General features: G+C 42.2%; 6 protein-coding genes and 1 long non-coding RNA gene across 10 annotated transcripts in view; 3 read left to right on the plus strand and 4 right to left on the minus strand.

The window, feature by feature from the left end:
* The window catches only part of LOC132798478 (POU domain protein 2), a 38,020-nt gene extending 36,078 nt beyond the window's left edge, over positions 1–1,942 (plus strand). For all 3 annotated transcript variants that reach the window (XM_060810345.1, XM_060810346.1, XM_060810347.1), the window contains one exon: positions 43–1,942. In XM_060810345.1, coding sequence (XP_060666328.1) covers positions 43–1,460 — 1,418 coding nt within the window. In that variant the 3' untranslated portion in view covers positions 1,461–1,942. The remainder of the gene's footprint in view (positions 1–42) is intronic.
* A 4,727-nt stretch (positions 1,943–6,669) lies between these two features.
* On the minus strand, positions 6,670–9,220 carry LOC132787349 (T-complex protein 1 subunit delta). The gene is made up of 4 exons (XM_060794350.1): positions 8,984–9,220; positions 7,676–8,468; positions 6,929–7,613; positions 6,670–6,868 (listed from the first exon to the last, which is right to left on the minus strand). The coding sequence occupies exons 1-4, from the start codon at positions 9,087–9,089 to the stop codon at positions 6,851–6,853; spliced, it is 1,602 nt and encodes a 533-aa protein (XP_060650333.1). The 5' UTR covers positions 9,090–9,220; the 3' UTR covers positions 6,670–6,850.
* A 116-nt stretch (positions 9,221–9,336) lies between these two features.
* LOC132787367 (intraflagellar transport protein 43 homolog) lies at positions 9,337–10,407 on the minus strand. Its single transcript, XM_060794371.1, has 5 exons — positions 10,315–10,407; positions 9,995–10,263; positions 9,914–9,937; positions 9,731–9,853; positions 9,337–9,670 (listed from the first exon to the last, which is right to left on the minus strand). The coding sequence occupies exons 1-5, from the start codon at positions 10,351–10,353 to the stop codon at positions 9,394–9,396; spliced, it is 732 nt and encodes a 243-aa protein (XP_060650354.1). The 5' UTR covers positions 10,354–10,407; the 3' UTR covers positions 9,337–9,393.
* Positions 10,408–10,491: 84 nt separating this feature from the next.
* LOC132787338 (PRKCA-binding protein) lies at positions 10,492–14,610 on the plus strand. Of its 2 annotated transcripts, XM_060794327.1 has the most exons (5): positions 10,492–10,783; positions 10,952–11,029; positions 11,096–11,248; positions 12,148–12,259; positions 13,218–14,610. In XM_060794327.1, exons 1-5 carry the CDS (start codon positions 10,743–10,745, stop codon positions 14,559–14,561), a joined length of 1,728 nt encoding a protein of 575 aa, XP_060650310.1. In that variant the 5' UTR covers positions 10,492–10,742; the 3' UTR covers positions 14,562–14,610. The 2 variants fall into 2 exon arrangements, with proteins under 2 accessions (XP_060650310.1, XP_060650320.1); XM_060794337.1 differs by lacking the exons at positions 10,952–11,029; positions 11,096–11,248.
* On the minus strand, positions 10,517–11,444 carry LOC132787377 (uncharacterized). The gene is made up of 3 exons (XR_009632537.1): positions 11,286–11,444; positions 10,923–11,216; positions 10,517–10,569 (listed from the first exon to the last, which is right to left on the minus strand). It is a non-coding gene; the product is annotated as an uncharacterized LOC132787377 (long non-coding RNA).
* On the minus strand, positions 12,258–13,147 carry LOC132787357 (trichohyalin). Its single transcript, XM_060794361.1, has one exon. The coding sequence runs from the start codon at positions 13,083–13,085 to the stop codon at positions 12,279–12,281; it is 807 nt and encodes a 268-aa protein (XP_060650344.1). The 5' UTR covers positions 13,086–13,147; the 3' UTR covers positions 12,258–12,278.
* Positions 14,611–14,876: 266 nt separating the features above from the next.
* LOC132798220 (ATPase family gene 2 protein homolog A) lies at positions 14,877–17,968 on the plus strand. Its single transcript, XM_060809999.1, has 3 exons — positions 14,877–15,328; positions 15,379–15,870; positions 15,955–17,968. Exons 1-3 carry the CDS (start codon positions 14,917–14,919, stop codon positions 17,454–17,456), a joined length of 2,406 nt encoding a protein of 801 aa, XP_060665982.1. The 5' UTR covers positions 14,877–14,916; the 3' UTR covers positions 17,457–17,968.
* The last annotated feature ends 177 nt before the right edge of the window (positions 17,969–18,145 follow it).

Genomic DNA, 18,145 nt, shown 5'->3' on the forward strand with positions numbered 1-18,145 from the left:
TTGAAGATAACGCAAATTTTCCACCTCTTTCCTCTTTTCCAGACTGCGGCAAAAGTTACAAAGAAGAAGAAGAGGAGGTCGAAGAGGAACACGAGCAAGAATATGCTGAAAACTTGAGTCGCAAACGCAGCGCTGGCCAATTGGATGCGGCTCTCGAGGATGAAGTGCTCAATCTGGCACGCAGCGAATCACCACCGTCCAAGCGCTTGGCTCTCGATGCCCCACCAACGGCAACAGCCACACCAACAGCCCCCCAGCAACCACAACATGCCGCAGCAGCCGCTGCCATGTCCGCCATGGGTTTGCCTCCGATGGCCTTTGGACCGGAGGACATGCAACAAGCGTTGCAATTGCAGCTGCATAGCTACATTGAAATGGTCCGTCAACTGGCGCCCGATGCATTCCCCAATCCCAATCTTGCCACACAATTTCTGCTGCAAAATTCGCTGCAAGCACTCGCACAATTCCAAGCGCTGCAGCAACTCAAACAACAGCGAGAGCAGCCGCCACTTAATGAGTCCATCTCTTTGCCTCCCGCTCGCCATTATTCCACACCCGTCAGCAAATCGCCACTGCGCAGCCCATCGCTATCGCCTGTGGCACGTTCCAACGATCAACAGCCACAGCAGCAGCATCAACGCACTCCGCCCAATTCACTAACTGCCGCTGCCGCAATGGGATTGAGCAGCGCTGTGTTGACGCCAAATACGCCGAGCATGCAACATCAAGCATCCGGAGCATCAGCGAGCACGCCCAAACCCATGTCAAGTGGCGCCACAGTGGCCGCTGTGATGGCCACCAAGCTGGAGCAGTCACCTGAAGAGACCACCGATCTGGAGGAGCTGGAACAGTTTGCCAAGACCTTCAAGCAGCGTCGCATTAAGTTGGGATTCACCCAAGGTGATGTGGGATTGGCCATGGGCAAACTCTATGGCAATGACTTTTCGCAGACGACAATCTCGCGCTTTGAGGCGCTCAATCTGAGCTTCAAGAACATGTGCAAACTGAAGCCGTTGCTGCAAAAGTGGCTCGAAGATGCGGACAGCAGTGTGGCCAAATCCGGCGGCGGAGTCTTCAACATCAACACCATGACCACGAATTTGGCCAGCACACCTGAGAGCATCTTGGGACGGCGACGCAAGAAGCGCACTTCGATTGAGACGACAATTCGCGGTGCCCTCGAGCAGGCTTTTGTGCTGAACTGCAAACCCACCTCGGAGGAGATCAATCAGCTATCCGAGCGCCTTCACATGGACAAGGAGGTGGTTCGTGTGTGGTTCTGCAATCGCCGGCAGAAGGAGAAACGCATCAATCCCTCACTGGACCTGGACAGTCCAACAGGCACACCGCTGAGTAGTCATGCCTTTGGCTATCCACCCCAAGCCCTCAATATGTCCAATGGTCATGCGTTGCTCGAGGCGAGTTCGTTTTGCGGCAGCTCAATTAGTTCTGGCGAATAAGTTGTTCCTTTGATCAACTCTTGTACATAGAAAGATACCTCCAAATCTTCCACACACACACATTCCACACACAAAACTGCATATCGTTCCCTTTTATGCTCCCCCCCCTTAGGTGATAGCGAGTCGTATCAGAAGAATCCATTACGAATTTACAAGTACATATGCATAGATTATGTTAAGCACTGTATTGGATCTACGTAGAGTTCCTAGAGTTTCCATGTAGTCAACCTATATAGAAACCCAACTAAATACTATCGATAACTGTTGTGTGTACGTATGTGTCCAGCATGCCAATCTATCAATATACTATACTTTACTATATATTTAATATAAAATAACACCCTAATAATAATGATAAGTCTATGTAATATACCTACAACTTTACCTATACTTAAACCTACCACATAAAGATGTTGTTGTACGATGTCCAATTGTAAATTGATCTTAAACTCTTAGATCTAACATAAAACACTGAAATTTCAATAAAAATCATTAAAAACAAATAATGGAAAATGTTTTTTAAATCTCTTTCGATTTCTGAATTGTATTCTACTTTGAAGAAACTCAACAAAAACTTGTTAAAAGTTTTGCCTCCGTTTTTTAAGGTTAACGAGTTAAAACCCGGCTTCAGTTTATAATTCAATTAGTTGAGCTATAGCATATCCTTGGTTTATACTGCCATATCCCACACATACACACTTGTATCTCATTAGAAGCTACCTAAATAAATATTTAAGTACATATTTAGTTAACTGATTTCGAACCCAAGGATCCCATCCGGACAGGACACGCGCCAAGCGCAAACACACAATTTTTTAATAAACTTCCTCTCTTCCAAAGGAAAAAAGGGACCCGCACCAACCCCTTTGCAGCCGTCCTTCTTTTCGTCGAGGACATACACGCATTGTTGTTTAGGCGAAAATCTCAGCACTGGATTTGTTGGATAAGAAATCACTTCATCTTTGCCCCTGCAACACTTAATATGGCATCTGAAATACAGTTCCATACCAAATGAAACCCCTATTTGTATATCGAAGCAAGCGTGTAAATCCATTTGACCGCCCAACTCTAACCCTTCCCCTACCCTTACCCCGGGGGTGGGGGTAAGCGACTTTAGATGGTGCCGTTTTCTGATTCGTTTAGGACGAATTCAACTTTTGCCGGTGGGGTGGGACGAAAAGGGTTTATACCATAAATTCACACATAGTTATGTCATATGGTGCTCGGGTGGTTGTTGTTCTAGTTTTTTTTTGTCGTTGTCGTTGTCCTTGTTGTTGTTGTCGTTGTTGTTGTTCTGGAGCGTCCTTTTGTATTGTGTCGCAGTTGTAAGTTATCTTGGGTCATTCGCTAAACTTCAAATTGAAAACAACTCCAAAAGTGGGCTTTAAATGGTGTATACCTTTAATTATTCTAAGAGAGCTATTCAAGAATCTACAGCCAAAATACTTTTAATGGAAACTTAGTCTATGATGTTCAATTTTACATTTGTATAATACTTTGTGCCTCGGTTGAAACATTCTTAAACGAACACTGCTATTTTTGTGAGCATAGATTCATTGTGAAAAAAAAGCTGTTCACATCTTTTTAATAAAATTGATAACAACTAGTAAATAATCTTAGTATTCTTTTATTCGGACACTTCACCTGAAGAGATAGTTATAAAATTTTCACAGTATTTGGCACGAAATTACAAGGTAATCTCTATGTTAAGTATATAACTTGAAATTACAAAGTTCTTAGTAAATATGTAAATATTCAATTTAAAGGCCATTTTATTGGCTGTGCTCAGCACATCAAAAGCATTTCAATTTCGCCTGCCAGCAATGGTTTATGTACTACGTAAACACTCAGACCCACAACTGGACAACTGGACAACAGAAGCTGAGACCTCGGGCATAGACACAGAAGCATCCGAAGAGCACTCACACATAATTGGCAAAGTCGAGAGAGCTGCTGGTTGAATGTTATCAGTTCGCTGCAGATGAAGAAAACATTCAAAGGAAACGAAATCGCTTTGAGTTTTCAGCCCATATTCAAAATGTCCTGCCGCCTGCCTGCCATTCGCCATTCGCCACTTGCCACATGCTCCACTTGCTTCATGCCTGCCCTCAGGTCATTTAACTGGTCAAACAGAAGGCGGGTGCGGTGTTCGATTGGAATTGGGATTAGAGGAATGAAAGCTTGAGGCTATTATTTGTGGCATGCGGCATGTGGCAGGCGCTCAGATCGGCAGTCCAAGATTTGATTTGAGCTCTTTGATAGATTTCACTTGCCTCGACTGCTGCATTTGCAAATTGAATTCCATTTTGAGAAATGTTTCTTACCCTACAAAGCACTCGCTGCCTTCATTTATAACAATTTAATGAAATTTTCCAATGCGTTTTCATAATATATATATAAGTAAGTATGTATATGTTGGGCAACACATGTATGTGTTTTTGGGTTGCGACCCATTCAAATCATTAATCACACCAGCTGCCAGGGCTAACGAAAATTAAGTTTGTCTCATGCTATTTTTTGCAGCCATCAAAAAATGTTATTCTACTTCCCACTTGTGCAGAACAAATATAGCGCAAAATATTTATAAAACTTAAACAAATTTAAAACAGCTATACAATTAAAGTAGATTAGCTGTTAGCCCTGGTTTGCTATTCGCGTATAAATAATATAAAGGATTAAGGAAGCTTAGTACCAATGCAAAAGCTAACTGCTTGCACCCCCGCATGCAGTTTCATGTCAATCAGCTACTTACCACGATCAAAAACTCAAAGAGCTTCCAAAATAAGCAGCAGGTGGCGCTTTCTTTTTCTATTCACTAATACTAATACACTCACACAGAAAAAAAACGAATGAAAAAAAAGGAGCTGCTTAGGACAAAGTGGCAGCGGAGCCTCAGTGCCAACTTTTGCTATAGGCTTTAATTAAATAATGATAAACATTATACACATATAGATCACTACACTGCACTGCACTGCACTTCACTTTATTGACACGCACTTTTAATTACACTTCACTTGCAATAGACGAGGACACAACAAAAAAATTATCTAAAAAAAAACGCACTTAATATATCCGCGACGCAACCGTGAAATTGATAATTTATGCAAATTACTCGACGCGTAAATCGCATTTTTCACTACAACTTATATGCACTCGATTTTTGACGAAAACAATTAACTAATTTGCATTTGCACAAAAACGAACCGCACTCACGAAAATTTTCACAAAACTGGCGCGCTGGCGCTTTGCATACGAGATAGGAAATACGATATGCATGAGCAGAAAGGAGACAAAAGCCGCGCCAAAATTATGCTGCACCGTGTTGATATATTGTGGGTGCATTTCTTGCCCATTTTTGCATATTTTTTAAAGCACACCAATTTGGGCACACTTGAGTTGCGCATTAGGAGTTGATCAAAAGAGAAAAAGAGAGAGCGAGTGAGTGTATATAAATTGCAAGCTTTAATATGAGGAGGACGAGAGGAAATTGCTGTTGATGGGTGGAAGGGGAAGAATTTTCAGACTACTGCAAATAGAATATGTCTCTGTCTCTGACTGGATGCCAATTGATGTGAGAAAGTGACTGGGAAATTATATGGCAAGCATATGTTAAGTTTCTGCGTGATTGCTTGCGAATTTGATGCTTTGAATTTCAATTTACTGAGACGGAATCGCACACGAAATGCTGACATTTTGTAGGAGAGAAGGGAAAAGGGAGAAGGGGCGCATGACACACCCCTTTTTCTTGACTATAGCCTTTGTTGTTAGCCTGTGAATTGTGCAAACATTTGGCCAAAACAGAAATAAACCCAATTGAATTACAATGAAAATATGAAATGAGCAACAAAGAAAAGGAAAGACGTTTTTTTTTAGTGTGCCAAGCAAATCGCAGAAATTAAGCAAACACAAGCGAACGAAACAAAGAGAAATACATAATGTAGCAAACATACGAATAGAACTCAAGTATTTCTCTTTGGAAGGAAATTGGAAATTTTAAAGTGTGAGACATGTGGCGAGCAAATAACTAGCTGGCAAAAAAGCGCAAATTCAATATTTGCGAATACAAACAAATGCGAATCTCTGGAGGACAACGACGACGTCGACGACGACAATGTCCTGTGTCCTGTCCGACCAGCAGCTGTGTCCCAGGGTAAACAAGCCACACAAAATGTGGCAAAGTGCTGCACATGCTGTGGGCCATCAAAATGGAAAATACAAGAAAAGCTGATGGTATTTGGGATTTGTTCAACCACCACCCTAAAAAGTATGCCATAAAAATTAAACTAGGGTGAATTTTAAATGGCCGATTGAAAAATAAAAAATGGCAATTCAAAATGGAAGCTCACATGCAAATTTTATCAGTAATCTCAACCCCAAAATAGAGATACAACCTCCCTCCCGGTGAAGCCAATTAGTTGGAAAAGTTGTGAGCTCAAAAATCAAAGCGACAACCCCGACAATGGAATTTTGGGGCGTGAACTGAAATCAACACCATCATCAGAGTTCATCCTTTTTATTTTTGGGCTTTTTTTGACATGTTTACACATTTAATTAACTTACACGCGCCCAAAACTTCCGGTCAAGACAGAAGAGAAGCACAGCCAAGTGAAAATGAAACCCTTGACGACAACAACAACAAAATGGGGCTAAGAAAACAACAGGAAAACGGTTCGTCGCTTCTTTTATATTTTGACAATTTGAAACCATTTCAAGTGGTTTAATCATTTAACGCACATCATAAAAATCACATCAAGTGATTTTTATTTACACGCACTCACAACAAAGGAATGTCAACAAATAACACACAAAAACGGAACAATAATACAAGAAAATGCGACACCAAAGCCCTTTGAAATATTAGCGGCACAAAAATAGCACAAACGAATCAGATAACTGATAATGCCGACAGCAAATAAATTAAATTTTGCCATTAAATCTTGTTGTACTAGCTGACAAATTAAACATGAGACAGATACGCATTTCAAAACTAGCGCCAAACAAAGGTGGCAACAATTTCGCGTGATCTGGCAACGTCATGACAAAAGCGTGCGTAACCTGTGAATGTCAAGTCAAGCGAACTGCTCGTTAAATTAAATTTGAAAAAAGATAAACTAGGGAATTTACCGAGTTAATGTCGATTTTAATACAAAGCGAAATACACATAAATGATTAGGTATTAAATATAGATATTAACGTGTAAGGCATAGAATAGTGTGTGTAATGTGAATTTTATTCAATTTGTTGCGGACGTGCAGCCGCATAATGGGATTTGTTTGTTAATGTGTGTGTGTGTGTAAGTTTTTGGGGATTTTATGAAAATGCAAAATAAGTATAGATCTTTTCCAGCGCACGAATACACAGTAGTAGACATTAGGATATCATCTCCCTGCTTAGCTGAAGGTGTTGACCTAAAGAAGAGAAATTTGTTACTTAATATTATATTTAAATGTTGCAAATGGTTCACTTACAATATCATCGATCTTGAGTATGGAGCGAATGGTCTCCGTAGCCAGCGTGATGGCCGAAATGCTGACCAGCAGCGGCTGCACAACATTCTCAGCAAAAATATCTGTGATGGCACCCTTGCGCACATTAATACCAGCGTTCTTCTCACCCTGCGCATGACGATTACGCAGCTCCGTCACCGTGGCAATGGGATTCAGACCCGCGTTCTCAGCCAATGTCGATGGAATGACCTCCAGAGCATCAGCAAATGCACGATAACAGTAGGCATCCACACCCTCCACAGTCTGAGCTGCAGCAGCCAGCTGTAGAGCCATCTCAATCTCGGGAGCACCGCCGCCCACAATCTGAGCACGCTTGCGCACCAGACAACGCACCACACAGAGAGCATCGTGCAGGGAGCGAGCAGCTTCCTCCAGAACCAGTTTGTTGGAGCCACGGCAGATGATGGAGATAGTGCGTCCCATGTTCTGAATGCCTGTGATCTTGACAAACTTGTTGGTGCCGCTGGCGACCTCTTCAACGAGATCGGCGCTGGACAGATTCTCGGCTGTGAAATGATCCAATGAAGCAATAGGGCGACAGTGGAGAGTCTTGCACACGAACTCAATGTCTTCACGCTCCACATCCTTGACCACGAGACACTTGATCTTGTCCAAGAAATGTTGAGCCAGATCTGAGACAGCATCGCTATAATTAAAAATGAATTTGATAAGTATTTACTAAATAGAAATATATTAGCTCAAGCTTACCGCAAGATGGACTTCTGAACGAGCAGCACATTGCAGCCAGCCTTCTTGATCTGCTTGACAATGTTGAGAATGTAGGAACGCTCCTCCTTGAGCACACGATCCATGGCAGCGTAATCGCTGACAATCACATTGTGATCCATATCGGTTTTGGGTGCCGAAATGCAGAACTGAATCAAGCCAATCTTGGCCTTCTCAATGCGCTTGGGTGCATTGGTACCTGCCGAGCGACTGGTGAAGACCAATCCTTGCACCAACTCCGTATCCTCAACGGTGCCGCCAAGACTCTGAATCACCTTGATGTTCTTCAGATCCACAGCGTTTTCCTTACCAGGTTCGGTGACCTTAATCACGGCATCCACGGCAATGGGAGCAAGCAGACTGCTCTGTTGTGATACTACCTTCGAGTTGAGCGATGTGGAAGCGCTCTTGATCAGAGTATCACGATCGTTCAGCTCAATGGGCGTGGACATTTCAGTCAGAATCTCCACAGCCTTGTTGGAGCAACGCTGGAACGAATCCGAAATGGCCGTGGGATGCAAACCCTTCTGCAGCAGTTTCTCGCAGGCCTCCAACAGAGCACCAGCAATGACCACCACGGATGTGGTGCCGTCACCAGCCTCCACATCCTGGGCACGGGACAGCTCAACAAGCATCTTGGCAGCGGGATGCAGGACATTCATCTGCTTCAAAATGGTGGCGCCATCGTTGGTAATGGACACCTCGCCGTTGGCAGCCTGGATCATTTTGTCCATGCCGCGTGGGCCCAAACTGGTGCGAATAGCATCGGAAACAGCTGTGAATAAGAAACAAGCATTTTTAGCATGTTTTTACTATGATACATATTAAAACTACAGATTTAAGTATTAAAATTACGCTTGTAGCTCAAACGAGGGACGGACAGTCAGAGGGAATAAGCAGTAGACCATGTCTTAAATTTTAAAGCATTATTTCAGAGTTTGGTATCTTCCTTTCATTATCTAAGTTGCATTCTTCTGCCTATTAACAACATTTTAGGATGTCTCTAAGTTATAATAAATGCCCATTAGCTGTTAATTCTGTTTAAATTATAATTTTCTTTACATGCTGCATCACATGAGTCATATTGTGTTGAGTGTCATCCCTAAGAAGTTTCCAGACTGCCGCCGCACAGCCGGCAACTGCTTTTGTTTTTGGCATTATTGTGAGCAAACTCAACTAAACAACAATTAACATGCCTTTCATATTGCAATTTGTTGCTTAAATGAGCAAACTCTATGCATTTTATGTGATGTTTCATCGTTTTTGCATATTTATTAAAAATTTCCTTACCTTTTGCCGCTTGGATGTTCGACAGCCGCACATCGGTTGGTTTCGACTTGTCTTTGAAGGTCTGTGCCTTCGGTTTGATACCAACTGTCTTAGCCTTGGGCGCCATTGATGTGTTAATTATACAATTCTTACGGATTGGCAATTTTTAAACGCGATTTTCAATGCGATTAACACAGATTAAAAAATGTCTAATATAATGTTTTTCACTGCCCCGTGACGGATAGTGATGAGAAACGTGTGACGATATATTTGTACGATTATACAACACTACTTCTTGTGCTTGCTTGTGAATGACAAAATTTAGATGGAGAAACAACGTTGACACTAGTTATTTATCGAAAAGTGAATTTTTCAAATTGTGATATACTAAATATTCATTTATTACATTATTAAAAGGATATTATAGAGAACTAATATAGTTTAGCTGCCGGAGGTATTTCATCGGGTCCGATTTCTACCTTTTCCGGCACGCCAGAATTTTGGTTTTTATCAGAATTTATTTGAGCTGTGATCTCAGTAAAGAGTTTATCCCATTCCCAGACTTCATCAGGTTCGTCGAGCGCTTCTTGTATCTGCAAACAACGTGTTAGTATGGATAAATCAACGTTTTCAATTGCTGTAAAGGCATTCTGCGATAATAAGTCAGAACTCAGCTCCTTAAATGCCACTTCATGGTTAATTGAACCGCTGCAGAAAAGGGAATACAATTTTAATATTAGTTGATTTTATAGACCTTCAACTACTTACGAGGGAGGCTCCACTATTTCATTTAACAATATCTCATCGCGTACATCATCCAAGTCCGGTATGATGGGTATATCATCTGTAGGAATTGTGCTTGTAGCTGACTTTGAAATCTGAAATCGCTCGCTAAATTTCGATTTTTTGTTAATATATGAAAAGGTTTTCAACATGTTATTTGGTTCTTACTCGTCAAACGAATTCTTCTTTGATCTGTAAATTATATTATATTTATTTTAGCTGTAGTACAATAATCTCATTATTACTTACTTTAATCCCTTTAAACCGGAATCAGCCCAACCTCCAGATACCCGTCTAATTGGCGGCCGACTTGAATCAAACTCATTATTATAAGTGCTGGCCGATGTTGCAGTTGTAGTAGGGGGGCTGTTACTGTTAGCATTCTGTATATCCAAGGTTATATCTATTGATATATCCTTGTTTAGCAAGTGTGTTGACGCGGCACTCGAAGTTCCAGCTTGAACTTGATCACTTAATGCATCACGACTCTTTGAACGACGTCCTTTTCTCGCCGTCGTCTATGATATTAACAAAATTAAGTAAACTATATTAATTATATTCACTTTTACCTTTCTAATTGTCATTTTTAATTCTTCAGCCCAATCCATTGCAACCAAAATAAAAGTTGTTTATATTTTTCTGTTGCCTTGGCAACAAGTTGCTGCTCAGTGTGACCGTTAGTAGTAATTCTCTGTGTTTTGGTATATCCCATAAGCGTTAAAACATTTATTATAAAAATGTTGATGTGGTCACACTCGACCATAAACAGCTTTTAAGAAAAAAAGCTCGTTTGTTTTTTTAATAAACGAAGAAAAGGAGTTCGCCTAAAAGAAGAATTTATTTATTTAATATAAATGAATTGATAAATTATTTCGGTGGCTGCAAAAAACAACGAAGTTTGTTAGCTAAACGCGATAATTGATTGATGCCATCGAAGTTTCTTGCTTCCTCTGAATTGGCCTGGTTTCAAAATAAAATAATTTAAAAAACTGCTAAAATGTTGACGGACGATGATGACTTTTTCTACGAGGATAAAATGTGAGTAAACTGCCTCTTCAAACATATGTATTTATTAAATTACGAATCTTGTTGAGCGCTCTGTACAATACAATTATTTTTGCAACCGGGTGTTCTTAAAAAAAAAAAATCAATAATTATTGGGGTCAACATATTGTACACTTTGTATTTTGGCGCAAACATTGTTAGAGTCAGGCCTCCTAGTGAAACAACTGCTGCTCCGGTGCTCATCCAATTAGATGAAAATTGCACGGCTGACTTTGAGGCGTAAGTACTATGGTCAAAGTAGGCGTATTTGTTGACATATTTGACTTCACATCAATTTGTTAAAAGTGCAAAATGCAGTGCGGAAACAGCTGTGACTGCGAAGTCCTCACACGACACCTGGCGGGCTGAAAGTGAAACTGCTGTGCTGTGCACTGGCTTCGATCTGGCAACTGAGAGATATGGACAGCTGCATAGACAGAAATATGAGTTAGATCGGTTGTAAGTCAAATACGCAGATAGCTCGATATATACATACGTAATTCTTGTAAACTGTAGTGTCTCTCAAAAGCTACCAACATAGACCGGAGACTGAGAGAAACAAACCATTAATATGTAAACATAGAAGTAACATTAGCTTAAATGGGTTCATTAACTTTAAGGCTCTTAATACGAAAAACACATTTAACATGTGCTACACGAATTTGTTATTTTGTATTGTAATCACCAAATTTGCGATTTATATTGTGCGTTATTTTTTGTGTAGACTTTGTTTAATTTAAACTTACTGAGAAAAAATGCAGTTTCCTTTTGCCCCTAAAAACCCTGGCTAATATATGAGCAATAGATGGCGCCAGCTGGTCATTAAATAATAGTTTAGTAAATATTATTTGTAATAGCCAATTGCGTGAGAAAATAATAATAGAATCTAATTTTTTTAATATACCGAATACTATACAATGATTTTGACAATTGCGTGAGAGAACAATAATATATATCTTTAATTTTTATAATATATAGAATACTATTTTATACTATAGACATTTGACTACTTTTATAAGGCAATTTAAAAAATATAATAAACTAGAACTGCAGCTAGTCTCTTTGATATTATAAAAACTACGAAAAGTACTTTTTTTCAATTTGTATATAAATATTTAACTTTATTGCAATCGAACTAATGAGTTGGCGCAATCTTATGATATTATCCAAAATGCAGAATTAAAATTAATTAAAATAGAATTAATAAGATAGCTATTTAGAAATTTGCACTTTGGATGTGAGTATAGCACGCTTACTACCCCGTTATATCAATGCTCCAAATTAGGTCTAGACAATTGTAATATTATGTATGCAAATCCTCGAATTAAACTTTTAATTTTGATCTCTATGCAAATTAGGGGCATGACTGTGACCACGAATGCGGTTGTCATCACCAAGGATCAGAGCAACTTGATTGGCATCAGCATCGGAGGAGGAGCGCCCATGTGTCCATGTCTCTATATAGTACAGGTATTATGTATACTATTTTTTAAGATTTAACTGCTTTTCTAAACATATGCCCTGATTGGCAAGGATTGGGACGTGCTTTAAAGTTGGTTTGGTTGCGCAGTATCAAATACTCTTCGCGCCAGCGTTTCGCCCATTCTTCAGCCTGTTTCCGAAAGCGCATTTGCTGGTCGTATCTGCTGCGCTCATCGTAGGCTTTGCGACGCTTGCCACGCTCCTCGGACAACAGATGGAACGGTTGCACCTTGATGAAACTGGGCTGAATGCGTGGTCGAAACGGTGGCTTGCGCCAAGAGTCCAAAGATGCCGATGTCAGCTTGGGACGCTGATGTAAGCTCTGCTGCTTTTGCAATGTTCGCTGCATTTTCTCCTCGCGTTTCTTGCGCGCCTCCGCCGAGGTGACGAGCGTCAAAGGCGTCTGCGCTGTGGTCACCTTGTGTTGCGAGACCATTTGACGCACTCGATTACGATGCTCCCAGCGTTTGTGCAGCTGATTGAAGTTCGGCACTGGATGACTATGAAACTGGCGCAACTTTTGCTGTTCCTCGCTGATCTGACGCTCTTTTTGTTTTCGATTGCGCTCGTATTTCTGCTGAAACTTGTAGACTTTGGGAGCTGCCACACGACGACGTGTTTGCCCCTTCTTTCTATTGTCCAGGCCCGCCTGTTGACGCAACAGCAGCTCATTGGAATGATTCTCCAGCATAATGGAGCCAATTTGTTGGCCCAGCCGCTCGCAGCCTGCAAGATCTTTGGCTTTATTATTGGCAGGCTTCTGTGTCTTTAATCCACAGCCTTTAAAGCCCATGGCCCATTGTAGCACAGTCATGGCACAGCTTTAAAACCTTTTTTTTCAAAATTTTAATAATATTCTAATTTTGTTGTATCTGAAAAAAGTTGTTTACAATAACTGTTTACAATTTTAAAATGTAGCTTACTCAGTTTCCATTTGATTTTGCAGGTCTTTGATGGAACTCCTGCGGCACGCGAAGGTTCTCTGCAGTCTGGCGATGAGCTGCTGGCCGTCAACTCAGCCAGCGTCAAGGGAAAAACCAAAGTCGAGGTAGCCAAAATGATACAGACAGCCACCGATGAGGTGACCATACACTATAACAAACTGCACGCAGATCCAGAGCAGGGCAAAACTCTTGACATCATATTGAAGAAACTGAAGCATCGCATTGTGGATAATTTGTCAAGCAACACAGCAGATACTTTGGGTCTCTCTCGTGCTATATTGTGCAACGATTCGCTGGTCAAGCGACTGGAGGAACTGGAGGGCACCGAGTTGATGTACAAAGGTCTCGTGGAGCATGCACGTCGCATGCTGAAAGCTTACTATGATCTGCTGCAGACGTACAAGTCTTTTGGGGATTGTTTTACACAGATCTCGGCACACGAACCGCAGCAACGCGCCTCCGAAGCGTTTCGCACCTTTGGGGAATTCCATCGCTCACTGGAAAAAGATGGATTAACCATTATCAAACAAATCAAACCTGTGCTTGCTGATCTGGGCACTTATCTGAATAAAGCCATTCCGGACACGAAGTTGACGGTGCGTCGTTATGCGGATGCCAAGTTTACGTACCTCTCATACTGTCTGAAAGTCAAGGAAATGGATGACGAGGAGCATGGCTTTGCAGCGCTGCAGGAACCGCTCTATCGCGTCGAGACGGGCAACTATGAGTATCGTTTGATCCTGCGTTGCCGGCAAGATGCACGCTCCAAGTTTGCCAAACTGCGCACGGATGTGCTGGAGAAGATGGAGCTGCTGGAGTGCAAGCATGCCATGGATCTAAACAAACAGCTGCGCAGCCTGCTCGAAAGTTTGGCGGAACTGCATCGTAGTTTGGTGGAGCGTCTGGAATCGTTGCCACCGCTGTTTCCCATTGAAGTGGACTTTAAGGAGACCGATTTTCAGTATAAGTCCAGCACACTTAAACCACAGGAGCTGGACGATGATGAGATTCAGGCCATGGACAGCGCACGCCAAACCAAAGTTGTCTATGGCATTGATGCAGTGGAGCAGCCAGCGCCTATTATCAATGTGGCGACCAAGGAGACGGTTGCAAATACCACTGAGTCGAGTTGCAACGAAAATGAAACGCTGCTCAAGGAGCTGGGGTTACACGACATTGATTTGTTGTCAAATCCTCAGACAATCAGCAATCAAAAGGATTCGATTTCCGCACAAAACGATGGCTACGATTTTGATCTGTTTCTTAATCAGGCAAATGCCACCACGAGCTTAGAACGTGACCTGATGTCGGCAAATGCTTCCGAAACCGATTTACTTTTACAATGAGCTCCTTTCGCTGTTTTTAATGTACAAATAAAATGTGTGTATAAATGAATTGGAAAATTAATAGTTTTAACGGAAAATACTTAACTTGGAAGTTGTATTGGTAGATTATTGCTAATTCATTCACAACGTGCGGTACTAGCGCTATTAGCTTATTTGTAACTAAAAACCGATTTACTTTAGCTTTCGTTATTTTTATGTGCAAATAGGTGCTTAAATTTTAAATAATCAAATTTCCGATGCTGTAACGCATCTTATTATCGATAACTTAATTTGCCAAATTTGCCATTCACCCATCACGCATACGTTCTCAGCTGATTGGCGAAAATGTAAACAAAACGTGCTTCGATGTGCCGCCATGCCGCCTAAATCGAGCAACAAGAAAAACCCAGCAACTTGGTATCATTGCGAGAAATGTAACGTGCACATTACGACCAAATCTCGCGATACACACGACCGCATCTGTCCCATTGGCGATGAAGTACAGAAAGTGGAAGCGGACGCAGAATTTGTACGCAATGGCGTACTCTATACTGCAAGTCTGCTGCAAAAGAGCTTTGAGGTGGAATCTCTGAAAGAACTGCCAGCCAAATATGCCAATATGTTGATTTTTATATCGGAAGGAGCTATTAAGCTGGCGGAATTCCATATAGGCCAACATGTGGTGATTAGAGCAGCTGCAGCAGACGGCACAGAAGTGGCGCCTTTGGTGCGCATTGTTTGGCCAGTTCCAGAACAGTTCCTGACCACGGTTTTTGCCACAGCAGCAGGTAAGCTAATGATTTTCATTTATAACTACTTGCTCACTGATTCTGTATAGACTACAAACAGAACTGGACGTCACTGCGTGGAAAATCGCTGCGCATCTCAGCGCTGGACAGCAGTCAACTTGTTGCTGCAGCGTGCATCAATTTGAGGCAACTTAACGAAAGCGAAGCTAAGCTAGAGCCCGAGCAGCTGCCTGATGTGGCCGCTGTAGTTAAGCGCGAGATTGTTAATCAGATTTATAGTCAAGGCAGCGTTATTCACTTGAACTTCTTCAACAAGCAACTCACATTCAGTTTGGACAACTGGCAAGGTATTGAAGAGCAGGCTCTAGAAGATGCCTTGTCACGCCTGAGCTTGGATAAGTCTCAGCAGTTTGTGCAGATTACAAATGTGACCAGAGTGGAGCTGGTAAGGAAACTACAGGTTCAAGAATCTCAGCCGGAGGAACGCATTACCAAAGCCAAGATTGGCGGCTTGACGAAACAGCTTCAATTGGTCGAAGAGAGCATAGACTACGCGCTAGGCTATAAACCTTTACCAGCAGGTGAGCAAAGAGCAGATACTTTACTTTATAAAAGTCTAATATAACGTTTATTTTATATACCTAAAAAAATCCTCTATTTTGCAGGCGTCAAAGTGTCGCGTGGCTTGCTGCTCTACGGCGCCAGCGGCTGTGGCAAATCCCTGGTCCTGGAGGCCATGTGCGCCGCTGCCCAGGAACGTGACCCTCAAGTGCAAATTATACGCATCAACAGCGGTGAAGTCTACAGCAAATTTCTAGGCGAAACGGAGCAAAAGCTGAGCGCATACTTTGAGCGTGCCTATGCGCATTATCCACGGGCCACATTGATGCTGCTGGAGGATGTGCAAACGCTGTGCCCCAAGCAGGAGAACAGTGACCTGGTGAAGCGCGTTTCGCTGGCATTTATGGCACTGCTCGATCAGCTAAGTAACAGCAATCGCAAGGAGGCTCAACGCACTTTTCTACTGGCCACCAGCTCGCAGATTGAGGCACTGCATCCGAGTATAAGACGCGCTGGGCGCCTGGACTGTGAGCTGGAATTGGGCGCACCAACCCCGCAATCCCGACGTGAAATATTACAATGCCTGCTGCAGTCGGTAAAGCACAAATTGAGCGTGGAGGAAATCGAGCAAATTGCCAGCATAACTCATGGTTATGTGGGAGCTGATCTGGCCAATTTGGTTTATGCTGCCACACTAACAGCACTCAAGGAAGACACACGTCCGTTGGAACTACGTGATCTGCAATCAGCTCTCACACACGTCAAGCCCTCCGCTATGCGAGAGGTGTTAATCGAGAATCCCAATGTGTTGTGGTCTGATATTGGAGGTCAGGCTGCACTCAGATTGACCCTACAACAATCCATTGAATGGCCTCTGTTGCATGCGGACAAGTTCAAGCGTTTGGGCATTAAACCTCCGCGAGGCGTGCTCATGTTTGGTCCACCAGGCTGCTCCAAAACCATGATTGCCAAGGCGCTGGCCACGGAGAGTAAACTCAACTTTTTGTCCATCAAGGGACCTGAGTTGTTCTCCATGTGGGTGGGCGAATCAGAACGTGCAGTCCGTGAAGTGTTTCGCAAGGCGCGTCAAGTGGCTCCAGCTATTGTCTTCTTCGATGAGATCGATGCCATTGGCGGAGAACGCTCCGAGGGATCCTCTGGAAGTGGTTCGTCGGTCAAAGAACGCGTGCTGACACAGCTGTTGACGGAGCTGGATGGCGTTGAGACGCTGCAGAATGTGACAATTGTGGCGGCCACGAATCGTCCGGATATGATAGACAAGGCGCTGCTTCGTCCTGGGCGCATTGATCGTGTCTGCTACGTGGGATTGCCGGAGGCGGATGCAAGGCGTGAAATACTCAAGATCAAGTTGCGTCAGATGCCGCTGGCTGCAGATGTGGAAGTGGACAAACTGGTGGAGCTAACCGACGGCTATTCGGGTGCCGAGATTCAAGCTGTTTGCCATGAGGCAGCACTGAGCGCATTGGAGCAGAGCATCGAGGCGGAGCACGTGCGGTGGCAACATTTTGAGACAGCGTTGCAAATGGTGCAACCACGCACAAGTCCCGAACTGTTGCGTCTTTATCAGGACTATATGAAAAAGTAGCTAATAAACATTTGATTTGTTTTGCAGCCCAAAAATAGACGTATGATTAAAGTGATTATATTTGGGAAATTAGAAAGAGTGCACAGCGCTGATAAGTCCAATTATGCCCGTGATCAAAGTTGAGAGTACAGCAGGCTGGCGGAAATGTGGACTGATCAATTAGTTCCAGCATAGTATATCATGCTTATATCTCTCTCTATTCATTATGTACGTCAGAAATCAACAGACAATCAATTGCGATAAGATAATCTAGCGAACATAATTACAAAGCCAATATTAATCAGTAAACAGTCTTATTATCTGTCTCTATAAATCTGCCACTAGCAGCCAAAGACTACGTCCCATATTGCATGTAGTTGGCGATAGTCTTGACTGGCGATTAGAATTGTTCAATCAATGAATGTCACATTGATTTCTTTAAATTAAGAGTGTAGAAATCTAATGGATTGACGTGTTTAGATTGAACGATTGTGGAATACCCTATATTCTTTGGAGTGCCTACAGATTTAAAAAGTTATGTGAAGGAAAGTATCTTAAAGTATCACCATAATATTTAATAATTTGATTAGGATCATCGTAAACATCAGTTTTAATTGTGATACCAAATTTATAAAATTTGAACTTTCATAAGAACTGACATTTTTGATATACAATTATAAATTTAATAGCTTCACTTTTCTTTTTACATT

This window comes from Drosophila nasuta, chromosome 2L (genome assembly GCF_023558535.2).
Source record: "Drosophila nasuta strain 15112-1781.00 chromosome 2L, ASM2355853v1, whole genome shotgun sequence".
NCBI classification, from domain to species: Eukaryota; Metazoa; Arthropoda; class Insecta; order Diptera; family Drosophilidae; genus Drosophila; species Drosophila nasuta.

Bases quoted from the DNA above. Each gene is read 5' to 3' on its own strand.
- LOC132787349 (XM_060794350.1), bottom strand. From the start codon at position 9,089: ATGGCGCCCAAGGCTAAGACAGTTGGTATCAAACCGAAGGCACAGACC. The intron at 8,469-8,983 runs GTAAGGAAATTT...TCTTATTCACAG, and splicing joins GAACATCCAAGCGGCAAAAG to CTGTTTCCGATGCTATTCGC. The intron at 7,614-7,675 runs GTAAGCTTGAGC...TTTTAATTATAG, and splicing joins GTTCAGAAGTCCATCTTGCG to CGATGCTGTCTCAGATCTGG.
- LOC132798220 (XM_060809999.1), top strand. From the start codon at position 14,917: ATGCCGCCTAAATCGAGCAACAAGAAAAACCCAGCAACTTGGTATCAT. The intron at 15,329-15,378 runs GTAAGCTAATGA...GATTCTGTATAG, and splicing joins GGTTTTTGCCACAGCAGCAG to ACTACAAACAGAACTGGACG. The intron at 15,871-15,954 runs GTGAGCAAAGAG...TCTATTTTGCAG, and splicing joins CTATAAACCTTTACCAGCAG to GCGTCAAAGTGTCGCGTGGC.
- LOC132787357 (XM_060794361.1), bottom strand. From the start codon at position 13,085: ATGACTGTGCTACAATGGGCCATGGGCTTTAAAGGCTGTGGATTAAAG.
- LOC132787338 (XM_060794327.1), top strand. From the start codon at position 10,743: ATGTTGACGGACGATGATGACTTTTTCTACGAGGATAAAAT. The intron at 11,030-11,095 runs GTAAGTACTATG...ATTTGTTAAAAG, and splicing joins TGCACGGCTGACTTTGAGGC to TGCAAAATGCAGTGCGGAAA. The intron at 12,260-13,217 runs GTATTATGTATA...TTGATTTTGCAG, and splicing joins CATGTCTCTATATAGTACAG to GTCTTTGATGGAACTCCTGC.
- LOC132787367 (XM_060794371.1), bottom strand. From the start codon at position 10,353: ATGGATTGGGCTGAAGAATTAAAAATGACAATTAGAAAG. The intron at 10,264-10,314 runs GTAAAAGTGAAT...TTAATATCATAG, and splicing joins TAAAAATGACAATTAGAAAG to ACGACGGCGAGAAAAGGACG. The intron at 9,938-9,994 runs GTAAGTAATAAT...TATAATTTACAG, and splicing joins TCCGGTTTAAAGGGATTAAA to ATCAAAGAAGAATTCGTTTG.